The following is a 17,861-nucleotide window of genomic DNA, read 5'->3' on the forward strand; positions in this document are numbered from 1 at the left end:
TGCCATGCAGCCAGCCCGTTCACAGGATTGGAACTTTGGACCAAACTACCAGTGTTCAGCAACTTTACCACTAGGCTGTTATGGGCCTATGCAACTGCTTAATCCAAGACGTACAATATATTAGCATTCCCAAGTACACTAAAATTATTTTATTTAATTTACAGATCTTGCTTTCCCCCCCCATTAAAATTTTTCAGCGGTTTTAAGAAAATAACCAATTTTCTTTTATTTCGAATATGTTTCCAATGATACCACACACATTTAAAATTCCCTCTCGTAAAATATACTTTCTTGGTATATTAAACAACATTCCTAGATGCATGATCTAAAAATAATCCTTCTGTAATAAATGTCTCATCTAAAAACATCAATAATTTAATCCTAACATATTAAAGACACAATCAAATTTTTAATTATTTCCCAATATGCATTCCTTGTATAATGTTGACTCCTTTTCTTGGTTACAACAACAGATAAATTATCATTTCCAATTTGATACTCAATTTCATTTTTCTTCATCAGCTCCTCACAGACTTTCAGTATTTATATATAGACAAGAGATTCCCACAACCTTTTTCTTGCATTGAGCATTTTTAAGAGAACTGTTTCCTTCATTGACCCCTTTACATTTTTCTCTATAATATACAGCAATTGAAACAATCATAATACAAATAATTATACATAACTTAATGATGACAATTAGAATGATGTTTAAGAATAAAAGTTTTGAGAGAAAAATGGTGTTTTAGACTGAAGTTTTATCTTTTTTTTTTTTTTTTTTTTTTTTTTTTTTGCATTCTTATTAATTTTATAAACAAGTTTTCAGACACATAATCACAGGCTCTCTTTGTCCAAAATTTCAGTTTTAATGAATGCAATGGCTGCACTTGATGTGTGGATGCAATATTTTGAATATTTGGCATATAATTTCGGAACTGAATTCTTAAATAACCTCATTTAGAAATATTTAAACTCTTTCTTGTTTCTTGTAAGTTATGGACTTGATTAAAGCTTATGGTACTTTTCCGTTTTGCCGGCACATGTGATAAAGTCACTAATAATGGTAAAACTGATGCCAAAAGGAATATCATCGCTTGTAACCTTTTACTCCTCCTTTTCAAAACAAATCGCAGCCATTTCTTATCAGATTGATTGTTTCTTTCAATACTGCCATACAATTACATAGAATTTTTACCAGATAGTTCAATTTTATACCCTAAGGCCATTTGAGGTAATTAAGTCAATTAGGATACAATCACACCATTCACCCGAAAATATAGAAAAAGCAAAGTCAAGGGTTAAATTCATCAATTCTAAGGAGAATGCACTACCGAAGTAAAGCACTGCAGATTTACATAATTTCTGAGTAAGCTATTCGTACGAATTGAAATAATTCTTGCATTTAAACTTGTATTCAAAATTACGATTTAACTTGAAATTAATGTAGATAATTACTGACAGAATTAGATTTTTGTAGCATAGTTTACATGAGATGAGATCACTTGTGGTCACGTGATATAAACCGGCGAATCAGTATGTTGAATTACGAAAGCATAGTAAATTCTTAAATTAATGTCTTTTTACAAATTTATTGTCTTTATTTATTGGCTTTTTATGAAGTTTTAAATGATATTAAAATGTTTATGCCTTCAAAATGAAAAATTCTTAAAATTAACATCTGTTAACATTTTTTATGTGTATACTGTATGTTGTCGCCAATAAAGTCTGCTTGACGATATTTGCGCTGGCGAAACGGAAAAGTACCAAGCTTATTTCTTCAGGGTAACGAGAGGAAAAAGTCAATACTGTTGGTCCAGTAAACAGCTTTAATTTGAGAATATTTTTTCAGATGACTTTAAATTCCAAACTTAGCACGCTCATGTGTTTTGAATAACACTTGTATGATAAAGGTTTTAATCAATAAACAATTGTTAATTATCAATTTTTGGTAATCAATGGGACCTTGATTGTGCTGATCAATTGTCAGTGCTTATTCAGTCATTGGCTGCCAGTCGACCTCTTGACAATCAGACACCCTTTAAAATTTCATTGACCCCGAAGAGGTCCATACCAACCCCATTAGAAACCCCTGATGTAAACAGTAGTCATTTTCTAGAAATATACGTGTAAGACAGGTTTTATAAGGCATAGTAATCCTATACACAGCAGCACCCTCGTGATGCATATATTTTTGAGAGAATAATTTAGTTTGAAACCTCGTAACTTTTACTTGTATCCTTTTCACAAAAACTAAGGTACTGCTGTCATTGCATGTTAGACAAAGAAGTTCAGATGAAAGATTCAGATTAGTATTAGAAGATTTCAATAGGAAATTAAAATATCGAGCTTATTTATTCCACTGTATTTGATTATATGAATTAAGGGCTGATCTTTGGAATATGGTAACTGGTAGTTTGGCGACATTTGTAGGCGATAAAGGTTACTACCTAGGACTTTGGTAATAATGTGAGAAGTACTCAGTTCCGATTACGCATTATTTTGTGTGAGGGAAATGAGAGATCATGATATATGTCATGTGACATTAATGGAAGAATTACAGTTCTTTAATCGGAAAAGGGGGGAAATCTGGAAATTTTGTATTTAGCTTTATTCTGTGTTGTGTGAAAGTGTTGGTTAATTTTTGGATCCCATGGCCGTATCTAAAGTGAATTTGAAATGGGTATTTAGTGGGATTGAAAGGGGTAGTAATAAGTGTTTTTTTAAGGTTGTGCGAGATAGAAGTAAAGATTGCTTATTAAGTTTTATTAAGTCTGTTTGGAGGATGAAGATTTTCAACATCTTCCTGTGAACTATAAGTATGATTTTAAAGATCCTGAAACAGGCACACATACGATTGCTTTTTATTTAGTGGAGGAAATAAGAAAAGTGTATCCGCCACATAATAAAGATTCTGAAGAAGATTAGGTAAGTTAGTACAGTCAAAAGTCGTTAATCCGGACTCGTCGGGACTTCGGCGATTCCGGATTATAGATCATCAGTTTAAATCTGGTAAGATGGCATGCAGAAATTATAAAATTAAAAATATGAAACCATAATTTATGAAATAAAGAACAATTATGATATAAAGGGTATCAAAATTTACAAAAAAAAACCTTAATATTTATTTGTTTACTTTATTAAACATTTCTTTCGATGTAAGTTGTTTAAGTTGCTTCGTTTTCTGTGATAATACTTTCTCTTTAATTCTATAAACAGACATAATTTCTTGTTCAGTTACAAAGTTCCGCTGTTCAAGTCCCGTAATTGCTGTGCCGAGAATACCGACTTACTTGTCAATCGAAATGTTTTCGTTTTCAATAACCTCTGGGTCACTTTCTTCAGTATCGGAAGCGAATTATAATGACGAGGAACTTGATTTAAATCATATCAAAGACAGAGTACATCGAGATGAAATACTACACTTAGTAAGAAAATATAAGCCAAATAAAATAAAAACATCTGCCCTGAAGATAAGGATAGTGCTGACAGATCAACTTCCAATCCGCGGCGTGAAATTGATAAACAGATTTCGGATTTCAAAACATACTTTCGCTTTGTAGATACAAATTACATATTAGTAAATATATATCGGAAATTCTATTTGACATAATCGAAAGTTCAAGCTTACTTTTATGAAATTTCTCTAACAGTCTGCAAAAAATAATAAGCCGGATCCAATTCGAAGATTAAGGAACAATGCAATCTGCAACATTAACTGAATTAGATAATTTTAGCTCAGCTTATACCTCCGTTACATATAAAACGCGCATGCGCACAAACATATTAGCAGCTGTAAAGGTCTTACACGCTCTCGTAAACGCCTGTGCGCATGCGTGTTTGTAGCTTTGAGGTGCGGATTATAGATCATTCTGGATTATGGGTGTCCGACTTAACGACTTTTGACTGTATTTTTAATTATTTGAGGATATTATTTTTATGCATTGTTCTAAATGTAAGGAGCAAATAAAGTAATATGGTATTATTGGAAAATTGTTATTAGCAATGATTTAGTTTAAAGTAATTAGGATTGTAAGCTAATTTTTATTAATTTAATGTATGTGCTTATTTGTATTTTAAGTAGTGTTTTTGAATTTAATTATCTTTTAATTAAATTATAGTTATTTTGTGAATTATATGTTTGTAGGAATTTGGTATACGTTTGAGTGGAAGTAAACGTGCATGGAAATAATTTAAATATTTGACACTAAGTATTTGCAACCATTTGTAATGTTTGCGGTATGAATTCGTTGGTGACGTTTATGATATAATAGATAATTTAGAGGTAAAAGTTTTTGGATATTTTATTTATTTTATACGTGGAAATGTTCATCTTTGGAAAGGGTATATACTTTTTCGCGATCAGGTAATTTCATATATGTTCTTACCGGGTTTAAAGATTCACAAAATTTTCATGCATTTTCGTGAAATTTTTCTAATTTATGAGAAAAAAGCAGTGTACATGGATATAGTGAAGAGTGTGCTCAATGCCATTTTTGTGCAATTCTGGGATGTTTTTTTAAGTAAAAATAAGTCGACGTGTACATGGTTTAGTGATATTTTAATTAAATGATAGTTTGATAGTTATTTTGTGAATTTTATGTTTGTAGGAATTTGGTATACGTTTCAGTCGAAGTAAACGTGCATGGAAATAATTTAAATATTTGACACTAAGTATTTGTAACCATTTGTAATGTTTGCGGTATGACGTTGGTGACGTTTATAATATAATAGATAATTTAGAGGTAAAAGTTTTTGGATATTTTATTTATTTTATACGTGGAAATGTTCATCTTTGGAAAGGGCATATACTTTTTCGCGATCAGGTAATTTCATATATGTTCTTTTTACCGGGTTTAAAGATTCACAAAATTTTCATGTATTTTCGTGAAATTTTTCTAATTTATGAGAAAAAAGCAGTGTACATGGATATAGTGAAGAGTGTGAGCAATGCCATTTTTGTGCAATTCTGGGATTTTTTTTTACGTAAAAATAAGACGACGTGTACATGGTTTATGTGTATGTGCTATTCTGAAAAACGCGCAAGGAGTATGCGATTGTGCACTTTTTCCCAATTTTGCAGTTAATATTTGTTATAATTAAGCAGTTTTGTTACATAAAATTTCTAGCATAAGTGTAATTCGGCTAGTAGATTGTTGGAAAAAGTGTTCAGTAAATAAAAAGAAAAGAAACATGTCTTTACTTCGTGAAGACAAAATGACGGCGAAAAAAAAATAGAGGGTTGCTGTAGCAGAGTTGGTCGCCAAATTTTCGCCAAAAAATCACCAAGTTACCATAATCCAAAGATCAACCGAATTAAGATAGTAGTTTATTATTATTATTATTATTATTATTTTATTATCCAAATCTACATAAGCAAGCCTGTCTGTTATATCTATCCACATCTGCATGAGCAGTTTGATTAGATTAGATTACATTATTTAGGTTCTGGCAAAGCACTCGAAGATTGCTTGCCTAAGGGAAGAGATACCTTGGTAAAATGCTTTTTAAGGATAACTTGCTCATATTAACTTACACATAGGGAAAACCACGAAAACTCAAACAGTCAGCACATTCCCCAAGATTTGAGCTTGGGTCAAACTACGAGTGCTAGGCAGTTTTACCACTCGGTCGCTCGTATGCCTTCATATGAAAAAAACTCAGTTGTAACTAATCATGGAACGCTGGAAGTTTCCAGGAACGATCATTTGGTTAGAGTAGATTAAAGGATGCCCCTTGGATTATCGCTAAGTTATTGTTTCATTTATTGCTAAGTTGTTTCATTTATGGTAACACGAGTGCCTGAATGCTATGGAAATCCTATTATGACATAATTGGTTGCGTGATTGTGGTGAATTTGAATGAAGGGATTGGTTTTGGATAAGAAATACATTGTTATTTTATGGTTTATATAGTAAAATGGCTTAATGTTCTAAGATTAATTTGAAGTTTCTGAGTGATTTGGAATGCAATGGAAAAAGCATTAACTGACTGGTGTGTAAATGAAGGTTTACTTAGTTGCCATTACAAGTGTGCTGTTTGCCGGAAGGAAATGTGCATGATCTAACGTTGGAGGATACCTGCACTATGGAGGATATTTTTTACTCTTATTTTTGTGAATTTATAGGACGACACCAATATACAGATTCCAGTTCAGATAATGGCTAATCTTTGGAATATGGTAACAGGTAGTTTGCCGACATTTTGGTAAGGCGATAAAGGTTACTAGCTAGGACTTTAGCAGTGTACATGGGTAAAGTCAAGAGTGTGCGCAATGCCATTTTTGTGTAATTCTGGAATTTTTTTTAAGTGAAAATAGGTCGACGTGTACATGGATACCGTGTATGTGCAATTCTTAACAACGCGGCAAGCAATTTGCGATTCTGCACTTTCTCCCAATTTCACACCTAATCTTCGTCATGATTAAGCACTTTTATTCCATAAAAGTTCTAGCATAAGCATAATTCGGCTAGCAGATTGTTGGAAAAAAATGTTGAGTTTAAAAAAAAAAAAAAAGCCTTTACTTCGTGAAAACAAAAACTAGCAGGTTGCTGTAGCAGGGTGGGTCACCAAATTTTCGCCAAAAAATCGCCAAGTTACCATAATACAAAGATCAACCCAGATAATTTTAGGAAGTTTTTGGATGCTGTTAAGGAATTTTGTTTTAATGAAGACAGGGAAATCTGTAAATAAGGTAAGTGGAGATTTCTTATGAGTACTGCTAAGATGAATGTATGCTTTTATGTTATTTCATTCTTTGATTTAAAATGTAGTTTATTGAGGTTACATATTTTTTGTTGGCTGCTCCTTTGAATTTTTAAGTGAATTTAGATCGATGTGTACATGGACAAAGTCAAGGGAGTGTGCAATGCCACCTAGTTTGTGCAATTCTCCAATTTTTTTTTTTTTTTTTTAAGTGAATATGTGTCAATGTGTAAATGTATACCAACTTTGTGCAATTCTTTGACTTGTTATTTTGGATTTGTATAGTGGCGAATTTTGGCGCAAAAATTGCTGCTAAAAAGCCAAAATAACAGGTGAAAGCATTGCACAAACTCGGTGCCCATGTACCGCCAAAAATCGCCAAGGGGCACCCGTAATTATATTTTTACCCATCATTTCAAAAGAAATTCAAATTGACTTACAGTTGTTTTATAACACATGCTCCAGGTTAAAGGATTATTTATATTATGATTCTGATATAAAATATATTGATATTTAATTAAGAAATATTCTCTATTCGTATAAAGGTAATTTAAAGTAAATTTAAATTCAAATTTTAAATTGTGAAATTTTAATTGCATACATATAAAAGATTAATTATTGCTGCAAACTAATTTACAATATAATTTAAATTTTGGGAGTATATGTAATTAAATGCACGTATCGAAAACCATGAAAAATATATAATATTCAAAAACAAATTAATCCCAAAATTTTTTTTAAAGAATTTTTAGGACTAAATTAATTTGCATAAGTGAATAATTGTTGAGCAGGCAGGAGACAGATCTTAACAACGTAAAGTTGCCTCTAAACCTAAACTCTTCAATTACTCAATTCTTGTTTTGTCATCCATATAGGCATGGGTTCAGTAACATTCAAAACCAAAAGTAGTGAATTTCTCAAAAAAGAAATTTAAACTAGTAAGGATTTTGAGAAATTTAGTAAGCAAATTGACTAGGAATTACAATATTAATTAAATGTAAATTGCCAATGTAATTAAGTTGATAGAATAAAAAACCAAAGTGATTTAGAAACCTTTGCCTAATAGATATTCTAAACTTTATAATTTTTGGCAAATTTTATTTTTTAACTTTCGAACACTTTTATACAGAGAATATACTCAGTAGAGGATGAAACCTTTTATCATTAAAGTACTTTTAAACATGATGAAAATAAAATTATTAATTAGCGTATGTACTATGGTGTGGATAAATTCAGTAATGTAAACCTAGTAATGCAGTGCAAAGTTAATACAATTATAAATGGATTAAACATTGGTTGAATCTTTATAAAGTTCCATAAATATCTACAGAGCATTAAGACAACTCGTATCAAAACAAATTTAACAAGGAAAATTATGCTGAAAATTACTAGAGAGTGAGATAATGCAATTTGCACAATTTAATTAAATAAATTCTCAATTCATTAATTAAATAAATTCTTTTATCATTGTAAAATACTTTCCTTTTTTAAAGCTACAAATCAAAAGCCTGAAGATTCAGTGATCTACAGGAAGACTGGGAGATGTGATTAAAAAAAACTGCAAGATTTGGAAGCTATGACATGCTTACATGATCAAATCCACACAGGGGCGTAGCTAGAGGGGGGCATCTGTCTCCGGGCGCAGAATCCAAGGGGCGCCAAACTGATGTTATGACATTTTAGAATTAAATGTTTTCCATCCTTGGCACGCAGTAGGGGGCGCAAAATCTTCAGTTGTCCCTGGGCGCTGAAAACCCTAGCTACGACTCTGAATCCACAGCAGGAACTCAGAAATATTTCAATTCAAAATAACCTGTGAAACAATGTCGAAAAGCTCACATTCTTCCTACTTACAAAATTTTCCTGTTGAAGTGTTTTTTAACAATTCTCTGAAAACTATAGAATATAAAATTAGTAGCGCAACAACCTTGAGTTTGGCGTAAATTTATGTCAAGGTCTCAATTGATTTCGAGAGAGATAGTCTTACAGATTTCTTTAGTCCTGATGAAGAGGGACCTGTACCTGTTTGCTCTCGAAATCAATTGAGATCTTGACATAAATATACACCAAACTCAAGGTTGTGGTGTTACTAATTTTATGTTTCACTTGGCATGTTTCTCTTCTGTTTTCAAGTACAGTATATCTCTACGAAAAAACACATAACTTTTCTGGAAGGGTAAAATTTTTTCACTGCATGCAAACTCCTGGAGGTAGATCATAAACATTTTTTTTTTTTTTAAATCAGACTGAATTATTTCAATTAAAGCAAAACAAGAGAGGAGTATTTGCCTTACTGTAATTATTACATATCTTACTTCCTATTTATTATCTTAGTTTAATGCCATCTATCTGTTTTTAGGAAAAACAGTCACATCTCACACAGTTTTCCTTTGTTTAAATTTTTAATAACTATAAACGATGCAAATTCCATCCACTTAGCATTTAACACATAATAGGTTTCACAACAAAACATAATTTGTTAAATGTAAATGGCTCTTGTTAAACTTTCTTTCAGAAAGCTGTGTAAAGTTTTATATCTGAAAAAAGATATGAATGCCAATTTGAACTCTAATTACCGATGATACTCTGTCTTACTTTAACTGCATTTAAACGAGGCGCAATATGTTTTGATAATCAACAAATGGCAATTTTCTGGGGGAAGGGGGGAATTTCCATTTCTATCAAATCTTTACAGTTATGGAGTACTAAATTTTTATATCTGTAGGGCAAAACTGCTTCTTTCGTGTCTAAAATTTGCGTAATGCAACTGATGTAGTTCAAATCCATACACTGAAAGAAACTTTAAACATAACTAAAAATTAATATTTATAGGAAGCAAAATAAACTCCATTTTCGAATTTACTTTTAATATTTGAACTTGCATAAATGTAACTTAACATCATAATTTTATTGCGCCTTCTTAGAATTTCAGTACTAGTAATAATCATTTAAAACTTTTGCTCTTTCAAGAAGAGGAAACATGCCGAGTTTGGTTTAATTTAAAGCAGAAATTATTGGTTCGGATATAGCACTATCAGAAAAAAAATTACCTTTAATAACAGAATCAAGGGTTTATTAGATAAGTTTTTCGAAGTTCGCTCCACTTTAACAAACGAACGAAGAACACCGGTGTCTGGTTTTGCACCCACGAAGTCCTTCGGTCGTTAAATTTAGGAATTAAAATACAACGAGAGCTGACTTCTAGCACTGACGACGTATGTAGTTGCCTAAATCAAGGAGGTTAAAATTAAATTATTCCAACTTCCTTGGCCTAAATCGCTGTTTTCACGACCAGCAAGAAATAATAATTTTGAATTATTAATATATTTGCCTAAAGCACCGAAAATGCTGAAGCTGGGCTTGAATATATCATTTTAGACAACATTAGGAGACGACATAAGAGATTAATAGAAAACAAAGTTTAAAGAAAAAAAGAAGGTTAGCCTATATTTTAGGGTGCCCTTGGATTATCCCCAAGTTGCGGTTTCATTTATCGCCAGGTTGTTTCATTTACGGTAACCTGAGAAGCTGAATGTTATGGACCAAGGAGGTTAGAATAGCGCAGTGGCTAATCGCACCGACAGTGCGAATAGCTAACAGGCTATTCACACCACCTACGTTCGCACATGCGCACAAGCAGCCTAGGTACCAGCATTTTACGCCGATTTTCCTAAGGCTGGCGGTAGTGAGAACGAAGGTTCGTAACCCTAACTCAGCAATAGAAAGGGTTGTTAATAGTTCACCAGCAAGAGAATAAATTGCAAGTAATAATTATCAGTTACAAAGACGAGGTCAATCTATATACATGATAATGTTCAGGAAATGATTAGATAAAATAGGGATTTAATGATGGTTCTAATTGCAAGCGAGGCCGAGTAATTAGTTCGAAAATCTTTAGTGTATTGACAAAAAGTTTACAGAAATTACCTAAATTATTTTATTTAACAGAGGAAGTTTTATGCAAACTTAAACTTTTATGCAAACAAACTATGATCCTATTCTTATAGCATAGGACTGTCAGAATTTATTATTCAACAAGAAAACTTACTGAAAATGATAATAATCTTATGCATTCATCACTTTTTCAGTATCCACACAGTTTATAGGTTCAAATGCCATATTTCAGTTATTTATGAAATAAAACCTTACAAAATCTGATAAATCATTTGTGTGTGAAAATTTTTAAATCTAAATCTCTTACATTAAATTATTTCTGTCTTTTAAATTACATCCGATTATTTATTTAAATTTAATCGATTAATGTGTTTGTACTAATATTTCAAAGTTCTTTGAAGCACTTTTTGTGTCCTGAAAATTCCATAAAAAATAACTAGGCATACAGAATAATTCATTTAATAGTTCATATAATCGCTTTTAACTTATTTCATGTCTAAATTTTCTACACAAAAATCCTCTGTCTAATTTTTAATATCTTTTATCGGACGTAATTTTTCCAAACAGGAATGAATGAAAGGCTTGATTGCGCAAAACACATCTTTAAAGCTAAATGTATTCTAAGATGTACATAAAATGTCAACACGATTTTGCCCCTTCAAATCAGTCATTTAAACTATTCAAACCGTTCAGGAAAAGGATAAACACTGCGAACATAAAAATGTGCCTTTTTTTACATATACTTTAATAAAAGGAAATGCATTCCTTCTTTTTATATATATAAGAAAAGGAATCCATTTTTCTTTCTAAACTTTTGAAAGTCGCCAACGCTTAAAAAATGATAAACTACGCCAAGGTAGAAACTCGCCCATTGACAACTCAATGCGCATGCGTGGTTAATGTTGGTGCGAATAGCTTAAGCGGCTAATCGCACCGGTGGTGTGAATAGCATCGGCCTTAGAATAGAACCTCCTTGTTATGGACAGGCAAAGTAGACAGATGTCTTGTTCTGCACCCGCTAAGTCTGTCTGCACCGATGGGCGAAAAATCAAGCTTAGGTGCGAAGGAAAGGTATATAGAAAGGGGGCAATTTTGTATTTCAGAGGAGAGTAAAAAGGAACTTCGTACATTTTGTACGAGTTCTAAAGGCCAGGAAGAAAAGATGGGACAAAATAAAATATAAAATAAATGGCTCAAAAAATAATAGGGGAAAAAAAGGTGGGGCTATAGAAGGAAAAGGAAAAGAAGTAGAAAATATCCTAAAATACGATTGTGTCCATGAGTGTAGTTAAAAGGAGAAGAACCTGTCTTCATTTACAATACATAGTGTCTCACAGGTGTGTGTGTGTAGTGAGTATTTTTGGTAATGCTGAATAGATGTGATACTGGGAAAAAAAGGTGACAGTGTTAAAATGCTTCGTATTAAGGTATTTAGCATGGAATACAAAGTATTATGTATGCATGCATCCTGAGACACAACAGCATAAGACCCATAACATCAGACAAAAGTATATATTAATTTAACTAAACTAACTTATGCTATTTTCGTTCCCAACATTTTCATACATTTTTCAAAAAACAGCAGCAGACAAAGAACATAGAACCGTACACAATACGAGACCACAAACGCACTGTGACGAATTCCAAAGACAAGAGGTAGCGTAGATGGTTTATTGGGTTCTTTCTAGGCTATATGCAAAAAAAAAAATAAATAAATAAATAAATAAATAAATAAATAAACTTATAAAATATTGTTCTCACAGTAGGGTGAATAAGTTCTTGTTTAGATGAAAGTTCTGGTTTGGAAAGTGCAAGAGGAGGGTAGGCTCAAGATGAGGCTGTCTTGAATAAATCGAGCCTCTCAGCCGGTGGTTGCCGGACTGAGCTGTGTCCGAGTAGGGTGCTCTTAGTAAGGTAGCGGCGAACCCGGCTACCTCGATGTAAATCTCGTGACCGAGATATTAGTATCACTCTACGCACAGCAAAAAAAAATTTGCTCGTGGCCGAACTGGAAAAATCCCGAGAGAATGTTTCTCTCTCTACTTACTGCAACTAACTCTCATTTTTTCTCTAGTGCCCACCAGCGGCCGAGCGGTAAAGTCGCTGAACACTGGTAGTTCGGTCCGAGGTTCGAATCCCGCGAACGGGCTGTCTGCATGGGCGTTTTCGTGGTTTTCCCCATGTGTAACGTGTATACGAGCTAGTATCCCTTAGAAAGTCCTCCACGAAGGCATCCCTCCCCTTAGGCAGATAGCCCTCGAGGCTTTGCCATAATCATACACACACATTTTTTTCTCTATATTTGGAACTGCGTTCCATGATTTTGTTCAAATTGTCCTGGGCGTGTCGGAAAAACTTCCAGGATCCTTATTTGTCCGTAATTTTTAGAAGCGCTTCCTTATTGGCGAGTGATAAATAACACATGCCTCTTAAATTTGAAAAATTGACATTAAAATTCGGTTTCTCAAAACCATTCAGGGTTATGAGTGACCTATCAATTTAAACATATAAATCTGACACACTTTGATTAACAACTGGATATGATGAAGACAGCCTGGGAAAAAGTCCGTGGGAACTTTCCGATTCCAACTGGGGTCTCAAACCGGGTGGTCTGAGACACTGAACCTATAACTGATGAAAGGAAACTGGACAATGTCTCCTTTCGAACAACTATATTCGCGATTGTAGCGAAATGCTCGCCCTCTGGTAGCGAATCGCTGGTCCTAAAATAGCGCTGAGATGAACAGCAGCGCTATTGCCAGAAAACTGTTGGTTTGTTTTAGCAAGTGTTATCGTGTACTGTGAAAATGGAATTTATGGAAAAGGCGAGTGTAAACAAGAAAGACAATACAAACTGTTGTGTACCTCAGTGTGCTTCAAAAGGTTTTAAAAACCCATATTTAAGTTTCCATAAATTACCGAATGCAAAGAGTAAACTAAGAAAGCTTTGCTTTGGATCTAACGTTCTCATTAGCCGAAGAGACGAATGGATAAGGGTGCTTCGTATTGGAAAATCTGGTTCATCACGAATGTGTGTATGTTCCAAGCACTTCACACCAAGTGATTATAATTTGCTATGTAAGTATATTCCATATTTCCTGTATATTACTGTAACATCCCTATTTGCGTTTTAGAAGTTTATAAATGTTTTCATTCGGAAGGTTATAAATTCTGTTTAGGGAAAGTATGTGAAATATTAATGTCAACTTTAAAGGTAATATTGCTTTGAATTCGTCTTGTTAATGACGTTATTCGAGTTCCATGAAAGATACATGAAGAACATATCATAGGCATTCTGTTGACAGAAAATTTGTGAGGCTGACTCAGGATTACAATCCTATTCTAAATTAAATATACTGCCTTTCCATGTAATCTGCATCATTAAAAGATAATAAGATTTTTAAGACTGTCAAATCATGTTTTATTGTCTTAAAAATTATATACAAAATCTGTGTAAAAAATCAGTGTTTGAAATATGTAAGAAGCACAGTTATGTAATATTTTATGCTGTATTATCTTAGTTTGTTTTAATTGCAAACTTAAATGTGAAACATAATATTTATTTTTCTTTCAGCTAATATGTCACAAAGACCACGATTAAAACCGTCAGCAGTACCAAGTCTCTTTTTGCCCGTTTTGTCAACAGAAACAGTTGAAAAAAATTTATTGAAACACGAAAAGGCTGTGAGAAGACAAACTCGCTATGAGGAAATTAAAAGGTATGTGTGTATGTAATATATATACGATAATATACAAATTGTTAAAGACGCGGTTCTTGATTTCTTCTTGAATTTGCAGTTATTGCGCAAGTATTAGAAAAACTTGTTTTTGATTTCAATGAATTTTAGTTCAGTCAATTTATATATATATATAAAATATTATTACGACTTTGATTTTTTGTCTGTTGTAATCTCGCATGATCAGACATATACAATAAATACAATAAACTTATGATACATATACAATAAACTTATGATTATAATAGCTTTCAATTCATATTTGTGTTTTATGTTAGAGTTAATTAAAACTAAGTTTGCAGTTGTCATTCTTTTAATGTTCAGCTGACTGCAACTTAATTCATTCTAACGGGTATAATCCAGTTCAGTGATGTCAAACGTACAATGCAAGAATCCATTCTAGGTGACTTGCATCATGCAATTCCAGAATCGTTGATAGAGACCAAAAATTGCATTATCCAAAAATGTTTCTCTCTTGCAATAGTTTTGTCATTGTCAACATGGGCTGCACTTACCCCAGGTATATTCTTGGCAGAAGGATGATTCTATATGTGATGCGGTACCAGATTTAAGGTACGGTTTTTCGAATTTTGACATGTTGAGCTCAAAAGGTTCCCCATCAGTGATGTAGTTTCTATCTATAGTTGAGTACAAGCTAGAATTTGATGCCATTAATTGAATTAAAATAGTACACTGTTTTATGTTTAAGAATATTAAAATGACATATTTCTGAATAGCTAAATTCTAGTTTTATTTATATATTGTAAATTGTGAAGTATAAAATGCAAAAATAGCTTCATAGCAGCAATATCACTTTGGTTTAATTGCACACGAACCTTTAATCTGAGATAAATTAAAGTGAGCAAATATTTAAGTATTCCAATTTGGATTGTTCTTATAGTAATTGATATTTGAATATTAATTGATTGTTCTTATAGTAATTGATATTTGAATTAAGGCCCACCAACAATCAAGTGATTATCATTGGTAGCTGGGCTGGCTGTATGGGGTTTTTTGTCATGTAGAATATAATAACATAAAGTTTATTTTTTATTAATAATAGTAATTAATATAAAGTTTTTTATTGTTTAATTATATACATACAATATTTGAGTAAGATATAACTGTTTTTTAAACACGTGAAATTATAAACTACGTGGGTAATTGCATCACAAAAATATGACATGAACTTTTCTTTAAGTCAATTATTAAGCTTATCTCTGCTTCTGAGAGAAATTCTCATATTTAGCCATATTGAATTTATTCTTATGACTGAATGGTATAAACAATATATTTTTAATTGTTTTAGAAATTATAGCACAGAATTACAGAAATTATAATACCGAATATTACAGACATATAGGACTGAAATCATTTATATGCACACAGAATATTTTGTATTGTTACAGTATTTTGCAAAATAATATATAATTACAATGAATTTTTTTCTAGGTGGTGGTGTATTTAATTACGGCAAAGCATACTAAGGCTATCTGCCAAAGGGGAGGGATGCCTTTCGTGGAGGACTTTCTAAAGGAAACTGGCTCGTATACACGTTACACACGGGGAAAACCACGAAAACACCCATGCAGCCAGCCCGTTCGCGGGATTCGAACCTCGGACCGAACTACCAGTGTTCAGCGACTTTACCGCTCGGCCGCTGGTGGGCCTAATTTTTTTCCTAGGAAAAAAGATAACATGCATCAAAAAGTGATTGGTAACGATTCACCTGTGTTGACCACGGAAAACAAGTCATCTGTATTGATCGCAGAAAATGATTTGCCCATATTGACCACAGAGAGCCCTGGTCTATCAGCATCTGAAGTCTCTGCTGTGCAGGTATTATTATCTCTACAGGATGTGAAAAAAGATCAAGCTACCCAAGTCACAAGTGGGGACTTAACTTGTCTTCTGAAAGCCAATGAGCTGTCAGACAATCAACTCAAATCTTTAACAGGACTACATTCAATAAGCCTCCTTAATTTTTTTTAGCAGATAAAATTAATCAAGAAATAAAAATAACAAATAAACATATCTTGCCGCTTAAGGAACGGATTATCTTAACATTGATGAGAATCAAACTAGACATAACATTTTCAGCTCTGTCTGTATTTTTTGGATGTAGTGCAAAAACTGTAAGCAATATACTTTTTACACTGATTCCTATTTTAGCAAGTATTGTAAGTAGTGTTATTGAATGGGTTTCCAAAGATGAAGTTATGGCAAATCTGCCAAAGTGCTTTGCTGATTTTAGCAATGTGCGTGCAGTTGTGGCGTGCAGTTCTAGACTGCACAGAAATTGTCATTCAAAAGCCCAAATGCCTTACAGAAAGAATAATGACATATTCCCAATATTATGGTGATCATACTATAAAGTATTTAATGTGTATCTCACCAGGTGGGCTAATTACCTTTGTAAGCAAAGGCTATGGTGGAAGAGCCTCCGATAAACTAATATTTGTGAACAGTCATATTACATACATGTTAGAGCCACATATCGATGCTATTATGACAGATAAGGGCTTTCTAATTGAAGATTTATGTGCTGAAAATTTCATTCAGTTAATCAGGCCCCCATTTTTGCACAAGAAAACACAATTTTATGCTGCAGAAGCAACATTATGTAGAAAAATAGCTTCTGCAAGGGTTCATGTTGAACGTGCATTCCAAAAAATGAAGATATTTGCTATTCTGAAGTCCACAGTTCCATACAGTTTACTTCCACTATTAGATAACATCATGCTAATAGCAGCTGCTTTAACTAATATATCAAAACTGATTTTATCTGAAAATAAATATTAATTTCAATATATAAACATGAAACCCTTCTTCTGTTCAAAGTGCTAAGAATGTAATTTGTTACCTTTTTACTCTTTTAAGGTGGTACACTTATGTATTTCAATCTTATAATTCAGCAAATGTTCAGGATTAACATTGTACGGTTCAGGATTAACAATCTTGTAATGTAACATATGTTCAGGATTAATCTGTGTCACATTTTTTAACAGTGTAATTTAATGTGCAGAAAAACCACATTAAGTTCTCAAATTTTAGAAATTATTGATGTTACAAATTTTATTACATCTCTGAGATAAATTTAAAAATCTTGTAATATGATGATAAAATAGTATCGATTGTCTAAGACTAGAACTGTAAACTTTCGTATAATACTTTTTTTCAGATGCAAATAAAGTTTCTAAAATAATCAAGAATTTTATTTCAGGGAAAAATTGTTATCTTACTACATTTCATAATAAATTATGTTCTTCAAAATGTAATTCCTGTGGAAATTTTCTTTGCTTAAATAAAAATTTCATGCATTGTACTTTAATGGTCTCAAAACATATGATTGCTATTGCTACAGTAAATTTCGCGATTTTCAGCAATTATAGACGCAAGCCTTAATTTGAAATTTATTATAGATAGATACAGTTTGAATTATTTTTTATCTATCAAATGACAAATTACAATTTGAAAGCATTTTTATCAAATAACATTTACCAATTTTATTTTTAATTTTAAAATAAT

General features: G+C 32.4%; 2 protein-coding genes across 2 annotated transcripts in view; one reads left to right on the plus strand and one right to left on the minus strand.

The window, feature by feature from the left end:
- LOC146993133 (UPF0462 protein C4orf33 homolog) overlaps window positions 1–9,891 on the minus strand; it is a 62,564-nt gene extending 52,673 nt beyond the window's left edge. Inside the window, exon 1 of the mRNA XM_085807596.1 lies at window positions 9,753–9,891. The gene's annotated coding sequence lies outside the window, so the exon portion shown is untranslated. The remainder of the gene's footprint in view (window positions 1–9,752) is intronic.
- Window positions 9,892–16,544: 6,653 nt separating this feature from the next.
- Window positions 16,545–17,135, plus strand: LOC146993134 (uncharacterized). The gene has a single exon (XM_085808150.1). The coding sequence runs from the start codon at window positions 16,545–16,547 to the stop codon at window positions 17,133–17,135; it is 591 nt and encodes a 196-aa protein (XP_085664276.1).
- The last annotated feature ends 726 nt before the right edge of the window (window positions 17,136–17,861 follow it).

The sequence above is a fragment of the Stegodyphus dumicola genome, chromosome X1 (genome assembly GCF_044657685.1).
Source record: "Stegodyphus dumicola isolate Sdum_Otavi_A_Nest chromosome X1, ASM4465768v1".
NCBI lineage: Eukaryota > Metazoa > Arthropoda > Arachnida > Araneae > Eresidae > Stegodyphus > Stegodyphus dumicola.